This window comes from Ursus maritimus, unplaced genomic scaffold (assembly GCF_017311325.1).
Source record: "Ursus maritimus isolate PB19 unplaced genomic scaffold, ASM1731132v1 scaffold_16, whole genome shotgun sequence".
Lineage (NCBI taxonomy): Eukaryota > Metazoa > Chordata > Mammalia > Carnivora > Ursidae > Ursus > Ursus maritimus.
Window position 1 is genome coordinate 13,174,795 of NW_024424008.1, and position 10,699 is coordinate 13,185,493.

Sequence of the window (10,699 nt, forward strand, 5' to 3'; positions counted from 1 at the left end):
GAAAGAAGAACAAACAGAAGAGGAGACACAAAGATGTTCACAGGAGCACTGTTTAAGCTAGTGAACAGTTGGTAACAGCAGGAATACGGTGATACAGTGATGGCACAAATATGATGGAGCTCTTCAACTTGACGAGAACGAGGACTGTGTCAATACTTAAAAACATGTGCCGAAAAAAACGGTCCATAAAAACGGCAGAAGAACATAAACCCGTGCATCGCTTCTGGCTGCATGGAGGCCTTTCGCCGCTATCCTTCGAGGAGATCAAGAACAACACACAGGAGACCCTAGAATGTTTCCGCGGTTTGCCCTACTATCTTGAATTCTGGATTCTATCTTAGTTTCCTCATCCCTTTAATATCTTAGAGTTTGATTCTGAATCCAGCAAGTAAATCACCTCTGTACTACACCTCTGAAAAACAGTACCTAAAACTACCCAACAGGGAACAGCTGAGTGTTTGCCAGAGGCTGAGAACCAGGACAGGGTTGAGCATAAAGGGACGCAAGGGAACTTTCTGGGGTGCGGGAAATGGTCTGTGTTTTGACTCTGGGGGTGGTCACGCAAATCTATGCATCTGTCAGAATGCATAGATGGGACACCTCAAAAGTGTGAATTTTCTGTGTGTAAATTCTATCTCAGTAAATCTGGTTTTGAACACAAGCAGGCAGGGCCTGGTGGCTGAGTGCGTATAAAGGGAAGGGAGGCATGGCTGAGTGAGGTTTGGGTCTCAGTCCTAGTCTTGGGCTCCTAGGAGTAGAGCCAGAGCCCTGAACACTGCGCAGGAGCCGAAATTGGAAACGTGGGGAGACTGATGTTATCTGCTTGCCTTCAGTCCCGCTCTCCTCCTCCGCCCTGCTCTGTGCCCGGCGGGCTGGGCCACATGGCCTGGATCAATGGGCTTCGTTGGGGTCTGGCTGCTGGCTGTTCCACCAGTGGGAGGAGATTGGGGGGAGGGAAGAGAGTGAGGTCTGCAAAGCTGGAAAAGTTCTTTCCACGCTGAGCGGAAACGTGTTGAACGCCTTCATCATGTCGGCTAGTCTTCTGTTCGCTTGTTTATTCCTATTTTACACACGGGGAAAGTCATCTTGAGCAGGGCGAGTCCTTGCCCACGTGGCCCAGCAAGGTAACGGCAGAAGGTCAACACAGACAAGGTCCGTTGGGCTGTAGAGTCTGGGCGCCTGCCCTTGTTCCTCCAGCTCCAGGAACCAGCAGCCCCCACCCCACGTAGGAAGCTGTCTCGTTAGCAAAGCCTTCTCCCACAGAGCCCAAACCGGCCTTCCCCTCGGCTTCACCCTGAGGGCTGGTTCTGGCCTCGGCAGCGCCACGGAGCAAGTCAGCCCCCTCCTCTGCACGGGGGCAGCTCGGACAACGGCAGGCAGCCATGCCGGGCTCCCGACGTCCTCCTTTTGGGGGGTTGGAGGATATTTGTCTGGGGTCTGTTATAAAGAGAACAATCTGTACCTATCTTGCTATTAGCAATTCCCACCGAGCAGCACGAAGGAATCAATCTTGGAGAGAAAAGCTTTAATACGGGATCCTGTATCTTTATCACTTTTTCCTCCCCCCTAAAAGATCAAGTTCAATCATCTCCATTTCCCATTCTTTGGGCTATAAAGCTAAATCTATGGCTTCTATCCAAAAGGCCTGATGGGAAGTCGAAGAGAAAGGAGAGAAAATGAGCCCTATTGCTCACTAATCACACTCAGGCCCAAAGCGCAACAGGCGTGTGCTTCTGAAGCAGACGGCACCTGGGAAGCTGATAACGCACGCACTGCACCAGACGTGGGGAACTGAGGGATGCAGGGGGTACAGTCACCCCGGCTTCTAGTGCTCATCTTTGTTCACCTCGTTTCATGTCCCTTTCACCCGTAGCTGAGCCCCTGGACACATGATGCACATTTCTACCATCGTGCTTTCGCCTGTGTCGTGCTTCTGCCCAGAAGACCCTTGGCCGATTTTACCATCTTGCAAGAGGGTGGAGGCCGCACGGGTCCACGCAAGTCACACGCAGTGCTCCGGCCTGCCTCCATCACCACTGCCCAGAAAAGCTCAAGCACAGGATGACCCCGGCTCTTCCAGACCAAGAACGGCGATGTTCCAGGGAGCAGCGCTCTCGGAGAGTCACCTTAGGTAAGGCAGCAATGCCGCTTAGCAACGTTCTCTCGAGAACTATCCCCACTTCAACCAAGGGCTCGGGGTTTTTTCCTTCAATCCAAAGTCAGTGGCTGGTGGAGGTGAAAATGTGAATTACTTAAAAAAAAGAATCCTCATGGGGCGCCTGAGTGGCTTAGTCGTTAAGCGTCTGCCTTCGGCTCAGGGCATGATCCTAGAGTGCTGGGATCGAGCCCCACATCAGGCTCCTCCGCTATGAGCCTGCTTCTTCCTCTCCCACTCCCCCTGCTTGTGTTCCCTCTCTCGCTGGCTGTCTCTCTGTCACATAAATAAATAAAATCTAAAAGAAAAAAGAAAAAAAGAATCCTCATGACTGTTGAGCTTGTCGTGGTAGTTATGCGGAGGCTGCGCCGTGCACGGCTGCGACTTCAGCCTGCACGTCCCGCTTCAGGTTCCTCCAGGCCGCCACCTATAGCCTGCGAGGGACCTGAGGGCATCATCGACGCCCGCCACATCCTGGGTTGAGAGGACTGCGGTCCAAGGAAGGCCAGCAAGTCTTCCGAGGCCAGCAGCAAGGGACCCCTCCTATGTCGCGTGCCCTGCGTGCCTTCCACGCCAACTCACTTAACCTGCGCCACAGCCTCACGGCGGAAGCACTATTACTCCCCCCGCAGTGCGGACGAGGAAGCCAAGTCTCCGAAGGGTTACAGAGCTGATGAGCGGTGGAGCTTTTGGCTGAGTCCAGTCCTCTCTTCCCATCAGAACAGCCTGCAGCCTCAGAGAAATCAGTGAACGGCACCCCTTCCCTGCAGGGTGGGCCTGGACCCAGGAGGGAAGAGATACCGTCCCAGGGTAATCTCAGGTCTCCATTTCAGTGGAAAGTGAGGCCTGCTCTTTGTATCATTAGCAAGCCTTTTTCGTCTCCTATTCCAAAGGCCTATCCGGCAAGACAGGTGCTTGGGGAACCCTCGAAATGTGAATCCGCAGCTCTTCCGCGGCGCTTGGTGTCTGCTTTTCGTGCAGAGATCCAGAATGCCAGGGAGCCTGTCAGTTTTAGCCGCATAGAGGCAACTGTCAGGGAAGCAAAAATCAACTTTTGTCCTAGTTAAAGAAATGACGTGAGGCACTTTTTGGTAAAGATTCTTCATGCTGCTGCTTCCCCGGAACAGCGAGACATCCCTACAAATGTTTTCTGACAGGTCCCCCTGGTTCTGTCAGCTGCCCTTGTGATGAACACAGGCCTGGAAGCCTGCAGGCACCGCACCAAGGCAAGGCTGGTCCAAGTTCTCAGTCGAGACTTACAAATCCTTTCTACATGTGATGCTAATAGTACTAATAATACTATCCATTATAATAATGATAGTATCTAATTTTTATTGATACTTGATCTCACAGTCCTGCCATTTACCAGGGGAGGGTGGTGACTTACTCCAGCTCACTGGGTCTCAGTGTTCTTATCTGTAAATCGGGGAGAGTAATTCATAGAGGCTTGATCTCATGACCCTGAGATCAGACCTGGGCCAAAACCAAGAGCTGGACGCTTAACAGACTGAGCCACCCAGGTGCCCCTATGCAAATGATCTTACTGGAATTTTGCAACAACCCTGTGAAGTAGCCACTATTACTACCCTCATTTTACAGATGGGTAAACTGAGGCTGGCAGAGGTTAAATAGACTAGCCTGAAGTCACAAGGCACGTATAAGCAGCAGAGCTGAGATCTGAAAGCAGGTGGCCTAAGTTCAGAGCCCATGCTGTCAACCACGCTGCTACAAATCCCTCCTGTGTAAAATGGGGTAGTCATTCCAGCCACAGCCACTACAGGAACCTGAGTGGAAACTGAGATTCAGAGAAGTTAAGCCCAAGTTTACACTGTCATCAAGGGATGGGGCTGGGCCTGAGCAGGACCTTTTCAGGCTACATCATCTGTTCAAGCCGTGAAGCTATATTAGTGTGGCTGAGAGCATGGCCTTGAAAATCCTAGGTCCCTTACTGGTTTGGGGCCCTGGCCTGTTGTTAACTTCTGTGAGCTTTAGTTTCCTCTTCTAGAAAATGCAGAAAATAAAACCTAGCTCACAGAATTGTTGTGCGTGTTCAGGGAGATGACATTATGGGCTTGGACCAATACCAGGCACCCAGCAAGGACTCAAAATACCAACTACTGCGATGGGAAAGTTAGCACGTGAAGTTTAAGACTGTGAACTCGAAAGAGAAAAAAATTTTAAAGCATCAGCCCCAGAGCCTTGAGTGCCCGGGGCTGGGGAGACCACAGTCCTGCCATTTATCAGGTGAGGGTGGTGACTTACTCCAGCTCACTGGGTCTCACTGTCCTCATCTGTAAATTGGGGAGAGTAATTCATAGGATCCTTGGGAGATTTCAATGAGAAAACACAGGCAAAGTGCTCAGAACAGGGGCGTGTGTGGGCAGTGCACAATCAGAGCTAAGGGCTCTGATTATTAACGACAAAAGTGGCCCCTATTATCTTCATTACACTACACTACACTGCCTTTTGTGGTGAAAATGTTTTAAAAACAACTAACTGCTATGAAATAAAGCATTATTGCCATGGCTGTGCAAGCTTCACGGTTTGAACTTTTAACTAATTTTCCCCCCATATCGCGCTCTCCCTATTTTGTTCTGCAAACAGATTTCTTATCTTCAGAAAAAAAAAATGGCAGAGTATTCAAATACTCGAAGACCTTCACAGGGAGAACGGGCGAGTAAAGCAAGGCACTCGTGGTCAACAGCTACCTCTCTGAACAGGTGTTCTTTGGAGACAAAAATACACCTCTTGTCTCTGGTGGGATGCCCTGGGATTCTTAAGGGTCCTCCCTAGATTACCCCCCACCTCCAAACTACCGCAGCCAAGTAATACTCCCAGGGGGGAGGAGGGCCAGGAGGCCTAGCCCCAGGCCCTGCAGCCCTTGTGGGTGGTAGGCGCTGGCTGCGATTTCTCTATTTTCCTATGAAAGGAACTGCACATGTCTCTGCAAATGAAGGGAAACTTTCAAACTAAAAACCAAATGTCAAATGCATCTGTCAGGGTTCCCTCCAGTTATGGCAGCCCCGAGCAGATAGCAGAGAAAGAACAATTCTTTCCCGCCCTGTTTTCGCCTCCCCCGGTGCTGGTGAAGTGATACGATTCTTATCTGCAGCATGATAGGATGTAGAAAATAATTACAAATGAAAAGGTTATTCATAATTTTTAAATGAGTTAATTAGTAAACCCAGTCAGACTCACTCATTACAGTAATTAATAATTGATTATACTTGAAATTAAACACAATTTTTCATCAAAAATCTAATTAAATATCTGTGCTTGCGCCTGTTGATTAGATCAGTTGGTCTGCTGGAAAAGTCTTTGTTAAGGATATTTGTGCTGGGCTGAGACAATTAATTTGATTTTTAATAATTGATAGTTCCTTACGAGTTAGTCATCACAGCCTGTGATTACGGCCAGGCAACAAGACGCTCATCCCTTGCCCCCAGCAGCTGGGGGAGACCAAGCACCAAGACTGCCACCCGAGCCCTTGAAAGGTAGGCCTGGGCCTTGCACCTGCAATGCGCTCACCTGCATCGGCTTACTCCAGCCTCACACGCATCCTCCCGACATAATGAGTCATGCCTATTTTCCAGATCAGGAAATCAAGGCTCAGAAAGAGAAGTGAGCTGCCCAAGGGTGAACAGCGGCCAGGTGGCAGAGCTGGGAATGGAATCCAGGGTGGGCAGAGGCTGGGTGTCTCCAGGGAACAAAGGGAACACCCCAGTCTTGCCTGTCTGACCTGGTCCTTGGATATGCAATCTATGGTCCAGTCTCAATGTTTCTGCAGAGAGAGGGTTTCATCAGAAGGATGTGTTTATTCTGGGCAAGGACACACTATCAGTAGACTGACCACTTGTAACAGAAGACACAAATTCCCCTAAATCGACCTACCCCTCCTCTCTACCTACATTGCCACTGTCTCAGCTGAGGCCCTCGGCTTCTCCTGACCCGTTCATTGCGATAGGGCCTATCCTTCTTTCCTCTACACTCATCTTTCTAAAATAAAAGTCTGACTACATCCTGCCACTGCTTAAAATCCTTCAATGGCTCCCCATTGCCCATCCAGGAAGGCTTGTAACTTGGCCTCCAAGGTGATCTTTTCGATCTGACCAAACTCTCCTGCATTAGCTCCAACACCCTTCAAATGCTTACAACCCAGACAATGGCCTTATCAGCACACTGTCCTCGCTCAAGTCTGAAGCTTCCCTCCGCTTGAGATCTGCTCTCTGCATGTTTACTGCCGGTTAACTCTGACTGCTTCATCATCACCCGTCCCAGGGAGCCTCCCGTGGTGCTCCCAGCGTTGGGTATTCCCAGAACCCCTGAGCTGCCTCAATTCACTGATGACATAGCTGTCTCCTCTTAGAAGCTACGGACAACTCAAGGGCAGGGACCATATCTTTAGCCCTCACATTTAGCACAGGGCCTGGCCCAAACAGGTACCCCATATGGTTTGCTGAATGAGAAACAAAATTCACAGAATCATGGATTCAAACGCTGTCAGTGTTGGAAGGAAAATTAAAGGCCATCCAGTGAAAACTCCCAGTCAGCGCTTGAATCTTATCCTTGCTATGTGGTCACTGAGCTCTATTTGTACCCTTCCTATGACAGGGAGCTCACTACCTCCTGTAGATCCTATCTAAACTTGGATGAAGACTAACCCCATATTCTTACTATATGGGAGAGGAAGAAGCCCATGGGATGTAAAACAGAAGAGAGTTTATGTAATCATACAAAGATTTATTCTTTCTTCCCGAACCAGGCTATGCATTAGAAACCGAAGGCTTCAATGCAAACTGATGTCTTTATGCAGCCAACGACTTGACTCTTGATGGACAGTGACACTGCTTGTTCCAGGAAGTCTACTCATTTAGGAAACATAATTCGGTCAAATACAAGAGCTGTGCTAGTGGTTAGCAGGGACACATCACGGGTGCCAGGAAGAAACTTTTATGCTGGGTGATGGTGCTGGGACGTCCACAGCCCTCACCTGTAACCCGGTTACTGCTCACTGGGCCTGGGTGGCCTCTGGCCTCTTCCAGTTTGGCTATTCCTTTTGCCCACTGACCCACAGCAGGAATGGCAAATGCCTGGTATGTCATCAGTGTTCTCCATGCTGGTGACATGACAGCCATTACTAAGCAAACACAGAGACCCTTTCCCACTGAGCCTGACTATAGCCTCAGGATCCTTCTTAACACAGCTTTCTAGGCAGCAACAACGAACCAATCACATAGAACAGAAGAAACGTATGCCAACTTGGCCTTGGAGTCATGAAATTCTCTACATCAATCTTCACGAGGGGAAGAGAGACCTGGTGTATAAAGAGGGCTTATTATTGCTCGAGATATACAAGGAGACCTCCCTGTTTGAGGGACTATCATCTTCCTGATTACTTATCTCTATAAAATCCAAGAATCCTGGATGCTCCTTCCATGCTCAAATCCCTTCTCCTGATCAAGCGAGGGCCCACGTTTCCCTCATCATTTCCAGTGACAGTGTGTACCACCACAGTGCCCTTTTTCATTCGCAATGACTCTGCCTATGACAGAGTCCCTTTCCACAGTGGACGGCACTCTGTCTTCCTCTGGCCTGTGCCAGTTACTTCAGTTTCTGGTTGCTGGGGCTTCACTGGAAAGTCCCCCTTGCTTATGGAATTATCTCAGAATTCCTTAGCAGGGGTTCAAGGCCTCCTCAAGCTGGCTTGACCTGCCTTAAACCTCAGAATGATAGAATCTGAAGGCTGGAAAGGATGGAGGGTTAAGCCAACTGCTTCGGATGTCTTTACTAACAGGCAGCAGACTCTACACAATGCCTGCAGATCTCTTCAGATGACCGTCTTCCCTGGGAGCAGACCAAAGACAGGGGTTGGAATGAAGCAAGAGACCAGGCTGTGTGGGAACTACACCAAAAGAGCACCCAGTGGGTGGCCTCCCGTGGCAGCTAAGCAGGGGCCAGCAAAGTTTCCTCCATCATGGAGGTGGCCTGGGGGCAGGCAGGAGGGCCAGTCAGAGCTGCCGGGGGTCTCCGTGTGCCCCGCAGCCAGCTCGCAGTGCTCACTGGGACCTGGGGCTCCTCAGCTGGGATTTCCCTGGGCTCCTCACCAGGGTTCCACTCTGCACCTCGGTGCCCACAGTCCCCTCAGACCGCCTTGCCAGACCCTCACCTTCAGACATGCCTTCCTGGCTGAGGTCAGCAGAGTCCAACCCAACCCCAGGGGACCCCGTGTCCTTCCTGCAGCTTCATGGCACCAGGGAGAGGCCTGCCAGCCTCTCTAACAGGTCATTTGTGATAACTCCCATCTTCGACACTCATGTCCTAGGTCACCTGCTCAAAGGCCAGTCAGTGAGCAGTATGCCTCATGCTAGGCATCCGACACGTGACGGAGCAGCTGCTGAGCTTCCTTCCTGGGCTAGTGCAGAGAGAAGAGGGTCCCAGAGAGCTGATTGCGACAGGTTAGGGGGTGGAGGCCAGCATCTCAGTGTGCCTGTCACGCCCACAAGGTGCCTGCAGCACGCACAGGTGTGTCCGTCGCTGCGCCCTGGGCGAAGGGGATCTAAGGGAAGCCAGGGCGAGGGAGGCGCTTACCCACGAAGTACGCCAGCAGGATGACCAGGGTGGCTGAGATGACAATGGCGCTCAGGGCCGCACACTTCCAGTTACAGTACTTGGAGGGCTTCTTGAGGTTGAAGGCCGGCCGGGCGAAGGTGCTGCGGGGCAGGGGCCGGGGCGGGGGTGAGTACACCGTGCTGGACGTCAGAGGGTACCCTGGCGACGTGGTGCAGAAGAGCGGCGAGGTGCCTCCTGGCTTGAAGAGAAAGTGCCTGTGGATGGAGAGAAGGCAGAGGGCGTCAGGGACTGCCGACTCGCCGGGCCCCAGAGCGACCTGGAGGACAGAGGCAGCAGAAGCATGCAGAGGACCCTGGAGAGAGTCTCCACGGAGAAGACGGGAGGGACAGAAAGGAGGAGAATCACGTACCAGACCACACAACAGGGCACACGAACACACGCTTCCACGGAACACAGATGGGACAGCCCTACGCATGGGAAAACCCCCCCGGGTCAAGGCAGGAGGCGTTGCCAACCCCACAGGAGGCTGGGTGTGGAGATCCCTTTCCTGGGAAGGGATGGGGCTGAGATGCTGTTTCTTGGGTATTATATGAGCTGTTCTCTAAAATTATTGGTAGTAACTTGGAAAGTATCTAAAATCATGTTCTGTGCCCTGGAGATAATGGAACCTAAATTTTTCTTCTCCCTCCCATACTCCACCAGTGTACCTTGGTGGAGGCATGAAATACCATTCTATTTGAAGGGTGTTTAGGGGGTGGGAACCAAGAAACCACCTTTAAGTTGTCATGGTTGAGTCCCCTAGTTGCTTTCAGCAAATGGCAGCAAATGCTTTCAGCAGCCAGACGCTGCCTTCCAAACCCTGGGGAAAAGCTGTGTGGGAGGAGAGATGGGCAAATGCATCCTACAGCCTAGCTACAGTCTTCAAGGCAGCGTGGCATGGTCAAAGCGCATGGTTGTGGCCAAACTCGGTGTCAGGAAATCCTCCACAGCTTGCCTTTAACCATGGCCACAAGAAAATTTGTACATAGCCCTGGAAACGGGGTGCACTGGTTGCATTGCTTCTCCCTGAAATCTTAGAGCAATCTTGCACCCTGCAGGGTACAAGATGCCTCAGACCACAGAACAGATACTCAGGGCTACAATACATAGGATATAGGGTCTGTTGCTGCATAAAAATTGCTACGAGATGGCTTTCAGAATGGCAGAGGCAGCCAATGAGATGCTGGGAGCTGCATATTAACAATGCTGCTGTTAATATGCGGAAGATGGGGGATTCCAAGGATAAACTCTTGCAAGTTGAACATGGACTTGGGGATGGGCATGCACCATGGCATCATCACCTCCCGCAGGAGATCCCAGGGAAAGGTCTCAGGGTCAGCATGCTGGTGCAGGAGCCAGAGGGAGAGCACACACAGAGAGGAGGACCATGGGGATGTCACCTACCCGTCACTGTAAGCCCCATCATGGCGGGAGGCGCTGAGAATGTCCATCTCAATGAGGTTGTCCTGCAATGTCCCTAGGAATGGCTGCTTGCCTAGGTTTCTACACACACATGGAGACATGAATGAAGCAATGAGTCATGCATCGATGAAGGGGGATAGTACAGAAACACACAAAGTCGCTGTCTGGCACAGCTGTGCGTGAGATCAGCGGGACACGGCTGCCAGGCGATGGGTCTGTGTGCAAGCCACATGTGCAAGGGATCTGCCTGGCACAGAGCACCAGAGGGAGCATTCTCTATACGAACCTGAATGTCTGGCGGTTTGGCCACCCAATGACAGCTCTCCCTGATCAAGACTGATCATGTCTCAGGCACTGAGCTAGGCATGTTACATCCATTCATTTCAAATCTTCAAACCAGGCTATGCAAGGAAGGCACGTCCCCATTTTACAGACGAGGAGACCAAGATGTGGAGGGGTGACAGGATTTGCCAAGGTCACCAGCTAGCGAGGCTGAATGCAGGAATCTGAACT

General features: G+C 51.2%; 1 protein-coding gene across 1 annotated transcript in view; it reads right to left on the reverse strand.

Moving 5' to 3' along the window:
• Positions 1–10,246, reverse strand: part of TENM4 (teneurin transmembrane protein 4) — a 220,777-nt gene extending 210,531 nt beyond the window's left edge. The window contains exons 1-2 of the mRNA XM_040630912.1: positions 10,169–10,246; positions 8,744–8,979 (exon numbers count right to left, since the gene is read on the reverse strand). Of these exons, the coding sequence (XP_040486846.1) occupies positions 8,744–8,979; positions 10,169–10,215 (283 nt within the window). The 5' untranslated portion in view covers positions 10,216–10,246. The remainder of the gene's footprint in view (positions 1–8,743; positions 8,980–10,168) is intronic.
• Positions 10,247–10,699: the final 453 nt, after the last annotated feature.